General features: G+C 36.5%; 3 protein-coding genes across 3 annotated transcripts; 1 reads left to right on the top strand and 2 right to left on the bottom strand.

Annotated features, from left to right (window-relative positions):
- Positions 1-5,492: 5,492 nt before the first annotated feature.
- Positions 5,493-7,560, top strand: LOC119555464 (CDAN1-interacting nuclease 1). The gene is made up of 3 exons (XM_037866869.1): positions 5,493-5,850; positions 6,216-6,701; positions 6,805-7,560. Exons 1-3 carry the CDS (start codon positions 5,591-5,593, stop codon positions 7,055-7,057), a joined length of 999 nt encoding a protein of 332 aa, XP_037722797.1. The 5' UTR covers positions 5,493-5,590; the 3' UTR covers positions 7,058-7,560.
- Positions 7,561-7,562: 2 nt separating this feature from the next.
- Positions 7,563-9,336, bottom strand: LOC119555477 (zinc finger protein 706). Its single transcript, XM_037866885.1, has 3 exons — positions 9,149-9,336; positions 8,720-8,871; positions 7,563-7,887 (listed from the first exon to the last, which is right to left on the bottom strand). The coding sequence occupies exons 2-3, from the start codon at positions 8,861-8,863 to the stop codon at positions 7,798-7,800; spliced, it is 234 nt and encodes a 77-aa protein (XP_037722813.1). The 5' UTR covers positions 8,864-8,871; positions 9,149-9,336; the 3' UTR covers positions 7,563-7,797.
- A 333-nt stretch (positions 9,337-9,669) lies between these two features.
- LOC119555476 (zinc finger protein 706-like) lies at positions 9,670-11,700 on the bottom strand. The gene is made up of 3 exons (XM_037866884.1): positions 11,523-11,700; positions 11,059-11,210; positions 9,670-10,227 (listed from the first exon to the last, which is right to left on the bottom strand). The coding sequence occupies exons 2-3, from the start codon at positions 11,200-11,202 to the stop codon at positions 10,138-10,140; spliced, it is 234 nt and encodes a 77-aa protein (XP_037722812.1). The 5' UTR covers positions 11,203-11,210; positions 11,523-11,700; the 3' UTR covers positions 9,670-10,137.
- Positions 11,701-12,162: the final 462 nt, after the last annotated feature.

A 12,162-nucleotide genomic window follows, 5' to 3' on the forward strand; every position in this document is an offset into this window, starting at 1 on the left:
TTTCGATCGACCAACTTAATGATGTATTAGTTATTTAGTCAAGTCCTCTTAAAATCGAATCATTGCAAACGTCTTTAACAATAATACGATAACATCAAATAAACAGAAGAATTAAAGAGTTAATTAGAATTAATGTTCAGCCTGAAAAACAATGAAGATAAAAACCTTATCAAAAAAGTTAGACCTAGCCCAAAAAATCAATAGTAAAATTAACAATTATACAGCCGTAAGATCAGCACTAAGCCAATACATTTTAATATTGTTACTCCTAGATCGTAAGCCGGTAAAAGCATTCATCCGGAAAGAGGACACGTTTTATGAATAATTATTGTTAAACCAAGTTTGACCATCGAGCTGAATGAACCAACTCGAAATAATTGCTTAGACAAGGGAGAAAAACAAATTGAGTCTCCCAATAGCAACGTATTTGGTATGCTGCCTTTTTACACCAACACTTATTAATAAACTATTTATTTCCGAAATTACTATTTATTATACGCTTTTGAATCTCATTTAGTTTATTCTTTTGTGCACATTTGTCATTATTTTATACACTGTTGTTGAATCGAGCAAATGGGAAAGAACTTTGCTTCCAAATGATAACTAAGAATAGCATTTACAACACAAAAACCAAGCTTATATATATTATAGATTTAAGTGAATGGTGAACACATACAGATATTCGCATACCACACACACTATTCACAAAAATACAATAAAAATGAATATTTATATTGAGTGGAAAAAACGTGCTTAATAAAAATAATAGACAAAGTGTTAACCTTAAAATCGTAAACCCGTGCTAAGTGTAAGGATACATGATAATAAAATATATCGAAATTTAGTTAAAGAGGAGTTTTATTTCATAACATTTTGAATTGAGGTATAGATTAAAAATATAGCTAGCATTTAGACGATCAATGCCTTAATCAATAAACCTTGAGTACCACTTAAAAGGTCATAAGGTCCAGTAGCATGCCTAAGATTTGATTTCGTCGAGTTAGTCAGTCTTCTCACGATTAATATTACCAGACTTATAAACAACAGCCCTTTGTATGTGTTCCATTGTGTTGAATAAGATTTGATTGACCTACAAAAGCCTTTGAGCAGTGGGTACAATTGAACGGATTTCACCCGTATGGATTCGAATGTGTATCTTAAGATTCGCTGCCTGGCTAAAACCCTTTGAGCAGTGGGAACACTTGAACGGTCTTTCGCCAGTGTGTGTTCGCAAGTGTATCTGCGAGGCGCAGGTGTTGAAAAATTCTTCGAGCAATGGGAACACTTAAACACACCTTCTCGTGTGTAAAGTTGCAGGTGTGCCTTAAAATAATATTTATTCGTAAACACTCAGTTCTCAGAGAACACATAAACGGTCTCTCCCGTGCGGTACCTCGCAGGTGTATCTTGAGACCATCTCGTTTTAAAGACAAGACAAACAATAAAGTTTTCTGATTTGTCCCAATCGGATATATTGCATTATCTTGGGTCACGGAATGCTATGCAAAATAAATTTTGTGGGACGAACCTACAATATCTCTGAGCTAGTTGCGTCGTTAAAGTAGCGCGTAAAACGGTCGAAAACAGTTGGTTACAACATAATTTAGAAGTAATAACAAGAAAAGACTGCTTCAATGTTTATTTAATATAAACTGTTGCTCTTATCAAATAAAAAGTTCACGCTGATTAACTAATAATATTCGGACATACTACACATATGTATGTATTTTTGTTCAGGACATAAAAACAATGGTTTTGGCTGGCTGCTGCTTTCTTTGTCTTGACCTATATTGCCTTATCAACAAATTGTTTTTTTTTGCACGGAAATGCTATTGTTTTTGGTATGTTTTTCAAAATATTAATTGATTGTTTTTATGTTTGCGGCAAAACAAATGTTGTTTATTTATTCTACCATTATTTTTATTCTAGTATTAAAACTGTAGGTGACAAAGTTTTGGTCGACTTGTGGAAGTTAGAGTGGGCGTGGCACATTCCAACTTCCATTGGGATAACAAACTTTTTGGGTCCACCAAATCCGTTTATGGATCCCCCAAATCCGATGTTGGAAAATTTTCAATAATATAGCATTACCTCTTTAAAAAAATGCAAATTGTTGATAAGGCAAATAAGGTTCAACTGAATGCAGAAAAAAATATAACTCACAGACGAAAAAAGCAGAACTCAGTCAAGTGTTTTTCCTAGCTAAAGTCGAAAAACAAAAGTTTTTATATGGAGCTGTTTAATACAATGTACATAATTCAATGACCTCAAACCAAATTCAATGCTCTGGCATCCTTAGGTGTTCTGAACTGGTAAAAGTGACTATTTTTGTTGTTATCAAAAATTGAGGGAGTCTCAAGGGATTCACAGTTTACATTTTTGACAGCAATCGTTAAAGCCCTTTTTAAGAATTCAAAAAAAGACTTTAAAAAAAATTGTAAAATTGTTTTTTATTCGGACGACTGTATCATATAACTGAAAAAGATCTATCAGATACTCTTCACTCAGCCAAGGGGAGCGAATGGGAGATGGAGATATGCAGCAGCAAAGCAACTGTTTTTGGGATTGCAGGGCGCAAGCTTGTGTTGATTACAATAATTTCTTAATAAATGGTCTGATTTGCACAATTTGTAGATGGGCATTGATAATCACAACAAAATCCAATTTACACCTGTACAAAACCTTTAAAAATATGGACGAAAAAGATATTTTAGCGTTTTTTGCGTTTGCGGGCGTTAGAGTGCCCGTCAAACATTGTTTAGGTCAATCAATAGGTATTGACAATTCCAACATATTTCAGTTAAAATTTTTATTTTTGCATTAAAACCGTAGGTGCCACATTTTTGGGCGGCCTGTTGGCGTTAGTATTGGTGTGGCACATTCGGATGAACAACTTGCGCTAAGCTAAGGAAACTCTCTAGCTCTTATAATTTCCGGGATTACAGCGTTCATACGGACAGAGAATAGACGGACATGGCTAGAACGTCTCGGCTAGAGATCCTGATCAAGGATATAATTAAATACTTTATGGGTCGGAAAAGCTTCCCTCTACCTGTTACACACTTTTTATACTCCTATAATTAAAGCTGCAAGGGTATATCAAATGCGGCTTACCGAAGAAAGCATCCTTACTTGATTACTTTACATTACCTTCCACTCGGCTGAAATTCTTTACACAGGCAACAAGTTTTACAATTTCCTGATTTTACTCTTTGGAATCTGGAAAGAGTTGTTACCGTAAAAATCAGCACACTATTCTGTTAAATGGCGGAAAAATAATTGTTTTATTAGTATTTTAGACTATTTTTAATATATGGCTTGATGATGTTTATGATTTTCATAGATTTTATGATGCTTTCCGTTAGAACCACCATTATTGGTTCTGGCAAGTTCGTAGTTGGGTCCGCCAAATATGGTTTTGGGTACATTCGATTCATCCCCGTTGAAATATCCGAATACTCCCTGACCGCCAAGTCCAGTAAATCTTTCGTCATAATGCCTTTCAGGTCTGGCCAAAACAACGGCCACCAAGGCAATCAGGACAATCTGAAAGGCGAACCAATTTTGGTTAAGGCTACTATTTAATTAGCTTATATTACTCACCAGTATTTTCATGTTGAATAAAATTTGAGAACTGAAATGTATTCCCAAAACTAGCTCTTTTTATACCCGAGTCGTTACAAAATTCAAAATGTAATTTCGACTTTGAGATACCTAATAGCATACCTAACTCTAAATTTATCCAAGCTTTAAAGTCATTGTGCTCTTATCTTGAAAAATATATATTGCACTTAAGTAACAGAGGAAATATCCTTTTATAAACATAATGTTTGTTTTGCGACAAATATAAAAATTATAAATCATAATCTGTCAAGGCATATTCCCAATAGAACAGCATTACCGTGTAAAAAATAAAAAATTGTTGATAAGGCAAAAAAGGTCAATGCTAATGTAAGCCTGGAACGCCAGACGGAGGAAGCAGTAATCAGCAATAGCCATCGTTTTTTGTTCTAAAACAAATTCGCAGTCTTATTTATGTATGTCCGTATTTTATTAAGCATGAGTGTGAACTTTTTAATTGTTAAGATCAATTTCATACTTTAAGTCTCTTTAAATATAAAAAAAGTAATTTAAAATAGTTATCGTTAAGACCTAGTATTCAACCTAACAAAAAGTCGTCCAAAACCAAAAATTGTATATGAAAACAAGGGAGAACGCTATAGTCGAGTACCTCGACTATCAGATACCCGTTACTCAGCTTAAGGAACCAAAGGGAAATGGAGATATGCAAGCAGCAAAGCGAGATTTAAATGCGCCACCTACCGGCGGAAGACAGTTTTAATCGTTGTGGGCGTTAGGGTAGGCGTGGCAAATTTTTTTTGGATCAATCCATAGGTATTGACGAGACCAATACATTCAGTTAAAATTTTTTATCTAGCATGAAAATTGTGGGCGTGGCATATTCGTGTAACAAAAATGAGCTGCGTATAAAGCTACGGAATCTAAATCTGAGATCCCGATTCTCTATCTTTGATAGTTTCTGAGATATCCACGTTCATACCTACGATTTTTTGAAGTTTGTGGGCGGTTTGTGGGCTTTAAAGTGGACGTGGCAAACTTTTTTTTGGGTCAATCGATAGGCATTGATGAGAACAATACATTTAAGTTATTTTTTTTTTATTCTAGCATCAACACTGTAGAAGCCACAGTTTTGGGCGGTTTGTGAGCGTTAGAGTGGGCGTGGCACTCTGCTGAAACAAACTTGCGCTGCGCAGGAATCTCAGGAATCTGCATACCTAATCCCCGTATTGTAGCTCTTATAGTTTCCGAGATCTCAGCGTTCATACGGACGGACAGACAGACAGACAGACGGACACTGCTAGATCGACTCGGCTAGTGATCCTGATCAAGAATATATATACTTTATGGGGTCGGAAACGCTTCCTTCTGCCTGTTACATACTTTCCGACGAATCTAGTATACGCTTTTACTCTACAAGTAACGAGTATAATAAAAATGGCAAACGGCTTTTTGAAATTTTGATATTTGTAGCTGTTTTCTTGCTAAACTAGCTGTTTTTTCAAAAGGCGTAGATTTATTTTAATACCACAATGTGTTATACTCGTATGTCAGAAGTTGGGAAATCTTAAGGGCTTTACAGTTTAAAATTTAAACAGAAATCGAAACTTAGCCAGATGTAGTTGTAAAGTTTCTTATATCGAGCTGTTTAACACCATTTCCAGAACGTTAAACAACGTTTTGGATTTTAACAAATGTCCACAACAGCTCCAATATTTTGTTTAAATATTTGTAGTGCTTACAATATTTATTATTAAAAGGCTTAGCCTAATTTGGAGTTCGTAATACGTTGCATAAAAATTGTTTCTTCGCCTTAAAGGGTGAGAACCTTTTGCAACAGCGTCGGCAGTGTGAACTTTAGTCCCAAGGTGTTAAAACAATCGCCTCAAACTGATATCACTAAGCAATCGATACACTTAAATGTGTATTCGATCAGCGCTCGCCGCACAGCTGTTTATTCTGGCGCTCTTTCCTAGTTTGTTGGAACAAGTTTGGTTTCTTGCCCGTTAAAATGTTCCACGCCCCGGATTTGGCCGGCGGAAATGTGCAGCAGAAGCGGAAGATCCTGAGTGGCGGGGAATACAACCGGATCTGCCAGTTCATCAACGGCTACCACGGATTGGCCATCGACTGTGAGTTCGAGCTGAGGAGCCGCTTCTTCAAGGACGTGGAGCCGATGGCCTTGACATGCATCCTTCAATCGGAGCTGTTCAACAAGTCGCGGGGTCAACACCACAAACAGGAACAACGGGGCAAGAAGCTCCTCAAAATGTAAGGTTCCCGAGGAAATGCAACCTTTTTGGGTCCTTTTCTGAGACTCGGCTATTGGGCTTGGTTGTCCCTGACGATATTTTGTAGTTTTAGCAACGACGACAAATCTTGTACTGAAAATCGACCCCAGATCTTCTTCAGGAAGCTCGTACATATGTACATTCACGTTCTTTGTCGAATTTCATGTTATTTCATATATGTTATGTTCTGACTGTGCCCAAATTAGTACTCTTAAACTCTTAACAACTGGTCTTTCATGAAATTCAGATTGTACTTAAAGGTTTTAACGAAAGATTGGTCGATTTAAATGTTAACTTTTCTCTAAACTTTGTGTACCAATAATAATCCACATTTCTTGCCTTTAGCTATGAGGATCAGAAGAACGTCTATGACAACGCCCTGCTAATCCGGATGGCCTGTGTCGAGGGCCTCAATCCAGTGGCTCTCTGCAGGATGCTGCTGCTCGAGAAGTACAAGCGACGCCACCGCTCGCACATCTCACGGTTCCTGAAGCATCCACATCTCATCGACGATCCCAAGCTGGCGGCCAATGTGCAGCAGTGCATAATCAGCGACAATCAAGAGGGATCCATTACGGACCTGCGAAGACGCATCATCGGCGAGGAGTACGAACTGAAGCTAAAGACTCTGGCCACGGAGGCCGGTATTCACTTCTATGACGAGCAGGATTTGCGGCGGATGGGTTATGACAAGACGCCGGACATCAAAATGATCCTGCCATTCCTATACAGAGGCTCTGTGATCAACTGGATCGAGAGCAAGGCCAATTTCGGGGACCCCAAGGGACATAGGTTCAACATCCAACAGCAGCTTCATAGCTACTGCAATCGGTAAGGATTTCAACTAATTAAAATTCAATAGTTTCGGTTATCTTTATCCAAAGGGTTGGTTTTTCCTACTTCCACTCCGTTTAAATCAATTGCTTTTTTTCAGTTTTGGGTCTGGCATTATAATCTATTGGTTTGGTTATCACGAGGAAACGCCTTTGCTGTCGGATAATAACATTGGCATTACTGTACTCGCTGGTTTTCCGGCCAAAGAAGATTTGGTTTTCCTGCAGCTTGCACAAGGAGAATCGGCCACAGAAACTCCAGCAATAACAGCGGATTCCTGTTCGACGAGTCAGCATTTAGGACAGACTATAGAAGCCTTAAGTCCGGGCAAAGAACTGAAAAAACCCTCATGAAAGCAGAAGTGTTCCAAAGCAATCAGAGACACAGCAAATAGTCGTATTTCGCAGATTAGACTTTTTACCAATTGAACGATATGTGCTTGTTCTTACAACGTGCATAGAAAACATACACTTAAACTTAACATTGTAAAATTTAAGTAGCCCTAAATCAATCAAATTAAACTAAATCACTTCGAATGGTAGTATGAAGACGGAGATGCTTTGCATTTACACATTAGCTGTTAGACAATGCTGCTGCAGCAATAACATTTTTTTTAGTTTTAACAATTATTTTTATTGTATTTATAAATTCAAATTTACATGATTTATTAATTGTGTATAGTACAAAAAGATTGGTTTTCTTCCTTTTCTGGCATAAATCGCATATAAAACTATAAAATATTGTAATAATCGTTATTCAGTGAACAATGTTCATAAAACAAATCAAAAACGAGCACGAGTAATGATTGTGACTCAAATTGCTTGTCGTCTTTCAGGGAAATAAAAATCGAAACAAACATTTTTATTTTGCTATGTGGTAGGTTGCTCTGTATTGTGGTAGCCATTAGGTCATGTGATATTTTCAATGTAAAAACCGAAAGTCAGCAGTGTATATAAAAAATTCAGCTGGGCCCACTGCAATTGTATTTTAACCTAAGTCCTAACAATTTTGCATAGGTTTCGTACTGGTAGGCAATTCGTCGATCTCTTTCAGCTTGATATATATATATATATGCACACGACAGAGTTTGTCATCAGACGTCCTTCAGCTCCTCGGGCATGTCGTTCTTGGGGTGCTTATTCTCGAAATGCTGTTTATAAGTCTTGGGATCGGGCATTTGCGACTGAAATGGAGGAGGAATACGATTAGATTTCACACAAACAAAAAACTTATGAAAATCACTGTTTACAATGGAAGCGCTATGGCTTGCCTTTTCCTCCAAATTAAATCGGATTCGTATGCCGCATAAAAACCTTTTCGCTGAACTAGAAGGCACTACTTTATTGTTGAGTTGATTATATCATGATCATTTTTTACTTCCAAGATAAAACCACCGTCATTTAGCGTTGCATGCAAATGAATTTAGCAAGCAGACAGTTAAAAAGTTGAAAACAATTATTTGTACGTTCACTTCTGGAATTTCGTTTGGCGCTGACTTTTAATATTCAAAGGAATTTCTATAACAACAAATTGTATATTGAGTTGTAATTTCTTTTCGAAAAATACATTTTGCACTAGATAAGAAGAAAGTAATTTTGCTACAGTTGTAAGTTGTAATTTTGTTGGTATAACTAACTTGATTTGGATTATTAAAAACAAAGCTATCCAAACACCCATCATTATGAACATTTTTTGTATGAACAAATAAATCTAAGCGCTTAAATTTGAACTACATATGATTTTAGAATCGTATAATCTGTATAAGATTGGAATAGCCATGAAGATGTAAAATGTTTCCCTGTCGATTTTGTATGGCTACGGTGTTTAAGTGATACTCTTATGAGATAATTTCGCGGAATTTCTACTTGTTACTATTCCTCTAAAAAATGGACTGGGTCTATTTAGATAACAGCAATAGAGCGGATCGGTCCTTTTCAAAACAACATCTACGTATGTTCAGCAAAATAATATTCTTAGTATTGTGGACTTGGGAGGTTCCACTGTAGCTGCCTCACCTTGCAAACGGCACACACATGGACGAGTGCCTTTTGAGCCGCCTTTTTCTGGTCGTTGGCACTGTGTCCCTGCTGCTTCTTGAGCTTGGCCTGTTTCTCGGAGGCCTTCGCCTGCGACTGGATCTTTTGGTGTCCGCGTGCCATGTCTTTCTCTAAAAATAGTAATAGAATTGTTAGTATAAGTGGTTTGCCAAAAGGTCTCAGAGCGGGATTACAAAACAAAGGCGGCAGACGCGCAGTTACTTTCACTTTTTCGACCCTGGATTACCTGGTACAGGCTTTTCCTAATCTGTGTATTTCCAACGATAAGATTGTAAATATACAAAAATCGGGCCTGACACGACACAGTACTGCACATCACCCCCGCAATAGAAAATGTGGATTGCGACCACGTTCTGCGCTCTTTCTGCGAATTCCATCCTAACTTACCTAATTAACCCGATTAATTTTGGTCGCCTGTGCTAAATGCAGGTGTTGCAGCCTTATGATTTGGGTAAAATTCGTTGTCTATAAGCTGTTTTGATTTGATACCCGAAATTGTTGACGATTCGCTTTAGCAATTTATTAATTTGTTGAGTTTTGTTTCGCTGCCAGGTTGAATGGGACCAGATGGAACTCTGAAAGTATACCCCAATGTAGTGCATTAATGTAATATATGCCAGCGGGTGGAGGTGTAGATACTTGGTAGACCTTAGCGGTGACCCAAACCTCTTGAAGTACTCAAAAACAAATGCATACCAATTTTCCAAACAATGCAAATTTTAATTGTACTAAGACGTCCTCTGAAAGTTTATGGAAATTATGATAAAAAAAAATATTCCAAATTAATAGATTATCAAACTAGATTCAAGTCACGAAATTAAAAGATTATTGAATATTTAATTTGTTTTAAGATTTCAAAAGTCCGGCGGATTGGAAATCCCTTGTTAGGGCAATGTATAACTTCTAAATTATTTTATTATTAACATGTTTTATTCTTTAGTTGCTTATAAATTGTCATTTCTTTGTTGTTTTCATTTGTTTACAGTACAAAAAGATTTCGGGCTTAAATTGTATAAAACTGTTCTTTGTAAACCGAATCCTAAACGACGCACAGAGTGAAAAATAAATATCTAAATAAAATCATTCCTATTTATTTTGCTACGTGGTTGGTTGCTTTGTATTGTGGTAGCTATTCATCGAACACACTGTGTTAATTTCAATGTTTAAACCAAAACCAAAAGTCAGTATTGTGTACACAGAAAAATTGGCAAATACAATTATTATTACTATTATCCATCCTCTGGGCTTCGGCTTGATTGTTGGTTTTCTTCTTGGGCTGATGTAAAGTTATTGTTGCAAAGGTTTCGTACTGGTAGGCAACTCGTCGACCTCCTTCCGCTTGATAAATTTATATATGCACACGGCCAAATCGGGCATCAGACGTCCTTCAGCTCCTCGGGCATGTCGTTCTTGGGATGCTTGTTCTCGAAATGCTGCTTATAAGTCTTGGGATCGGGCATTTGAGACTGAAATGGAAAAGGCATTTGATAAGATTCCATTTATAAATGGTTATCTATTGAGAGAAAGATTGGGTGGAGGCTTATAACCGGAAAAAATAGTGATACGAGTTGCTATCGGCTAACTTCGGCAATATATCATGAGTGCATAGCTATATTTTACTCTAAAAGAAATATATTTCGTTAAAACTCAGTATTAATTATAACTATAATCATATTTGAGATTTTAGTGTTAACAGAAGAGAACTAAAATGATTCTTTCGTTGAACTCTTTAGGACAACAAAAAGCGTACAGATTATTGTTATTTAAATAAGTCAGACAAAATTAAATAAAATATTAATTTAAATATAAGGACATATTAAAAAAAAATTGTTAAACAGAGCAGAAAAAGAAAGTTTTTGACGACATTTGAGTGAGCGTTGATAATGCTAAATACCGGAATACCTTGAAAAACCATTGTATGTTAGTGTAGAGGTGTTTCAATTTAAAAAAATATAAAAAGAGTAATAAAAACTATGTGAATTCTAAAAGGTTATTTCAAAAATATATTTCAACAAAAAATGTTTGGACCTATATCTTAAGTGGTTGAAGCAAAATGATGCTATTTTACTATTTTGTATTTGTTTTTGAACAAAGTAACTTGTCAAGGATCTAGTGTGGTTCGTTCAACTACATCCTATTGCAGGTACAACTTTCTTAACTGTTAGATATTAGTGTATTTTCTTTAAGCTTGAAAGCCCCATTCAAGCCGCTCTTTTTCGATCTACTTGGGTTCTTCCAAAGACTATAAAATGGTCTACATATATTGTCTTTGGATCTACTGTGATGTGATGGCTCACCTTGCAAACGGCACACACATGGACGAGTGCCTTTTGGGCCGCCTTTTTCTGGTCGTTGGCGCTGTGTCCCTGCTGCTTCTTGAGCTTGGCCTGTTTCTCGGAGGCCTTCGCCTGCGACTGGATCTTTTGGTGTCCGCGTGCCATGTCTTTCTCTAAAAATAGTAATAGAATTGTTAGTATAAGGGGGTTGCCAAAAGGTCATTAATCATTGGTTTTTTCGTTAGGCTCAAACGGGATTTGCAACAAAGGCGGAAGAAGCGCAGTTACTTTCACTTTTTCTCCCAACAACCTATAACCTACTAAACAGGAAATGAGTTTCCCGATCTTTGTAACTCCAGTAATAAGATATTAGTTATTATAAATTAAAAATAAAATTTTCCACCTACAACAAATCACCCCCGCAAAAGAAAATGTGGATTGTGACCACGTTCTCGCCTCTGATTCCGAATCCCATCCTAACTTACCTAATTAACCCGATTAATTTTGGTCGCCTGTGCTAAATGCAGGTGCTGCAGCCTTATGATTTAGGTAAAATTCGTTGTCCAAAAACTGTTTTGATTTGATACCCGAAATTGTTGACGATTCGCTTTAGCAATTTATTAATTTGTTGAGTTTTGTTTCGCTGCCAGGTTGAATGGGACCAGAGCTAGGATATATCAAAAATGGTCGGTAGCAAATATATTTGGGTGGGGTCTTTGATAGATACTAGTGCTGACTCAAACCCCTTAAGGGGTTTCAAACAACGTAATGACAAAGGCCGTTGAAAATCTTTTGAATCGAGTTAAGGAACGGTTAAGGATTTACCCTTGCAATCATTATTTATATATATATATCTAAAAATCTAGAATATATCTGGAATATGTATATCTAAAAATCGGCAAAGTCAATCCTTTTTGCTTTATCAAATAAAATCATCAAAAGAACATAAAATAAGCTACTGTAACCTAACAGAAAAACAACAATATAATTTAAGAAATATTATATTCTTCTAATAATTATACCCAAGTGTAACTGAAGCGCAAGTGAAGCCGTAGATACTTTTTCTCTATAACTAAACTATCTGCATAATGAAATTTTTACAAGGTTTTGTAGATCTTTCGAATT

Source organism: Drosophila subpulchrella, chromosome 3L (genome assembly GCF_014743375.2).
Source record: "Drosophila subpulchrella strain 33 F10 #4 breed RU33 chromosome 3L, RU_Dsub_v1.1 Primary Assembly, whole genome shotgun sequence".
NCBI lineage: Eukaryota > Metazoa > Arthropoda > Insecta > Diptera > Drosophilidae > Drosophila > Drosophila subpulchrella.

What these genes read in the sequence shown, in the direction of transcription:
- LOC119555477 (XM_037866885.1), bottom strand. Translation starts at nt 8,863, where the DNA reads ATGGCACGCGGACACCAAAAGATCCAGTCGCAGGCGAAGGCCTCCGAG. An exon ending in ATGTGTGTGCCGTTTGCAAG is followed by an intron (nt 7,888 to 8,719) that starts GTGAGGCAGCTA and finishes CCTCCATTTCAG; the next exon opens with TCGCAAATGCCCGATCCCAA.
- LOC119555476 (XM_037866884.1), bottom strand. Translation starts at nt 11,202, where the DNA reads ATGGCACGCGGACACCAAAAGATCCAGTCGCAGGCGAAGGCCTCCGAG. An exon ending in ATGTGTGTGCCGTTTGCAAG is followed by an intron (nt 10,228 to 11,058) that starts GTGAGCCATCAC and finishes TTTCCATTTCAG; the next exon opens with TCTCAAATGCCCGATCCCAA.
- LOC119555464 (XM_037866869.1), top strand. Translation starts at nt 5,591, where the DNA reads ATGTTCCACGCCCCGGATTTGGCCGGCGGAAATGTGCAGCAGAAGCGG. An exon ending in GGCAAGAAGCTCCTCAAAAT is followed by an intron (nt 5,851 to 6,215) that starts GTAAGGTTCCCG and finishes TCTTGCCTTTAG; the next exon opens with CTATGAGGATCAGAAGAACG. An exon ending in CTTCATAGCTACTGCAATCG is followed by an intron (nt 6,702 to 6,804) that starts GTAAGGATTTCA and finishes GCTTTTTTTCAG; the next exon opens with TTTTGGGTCTGGCATTATAA.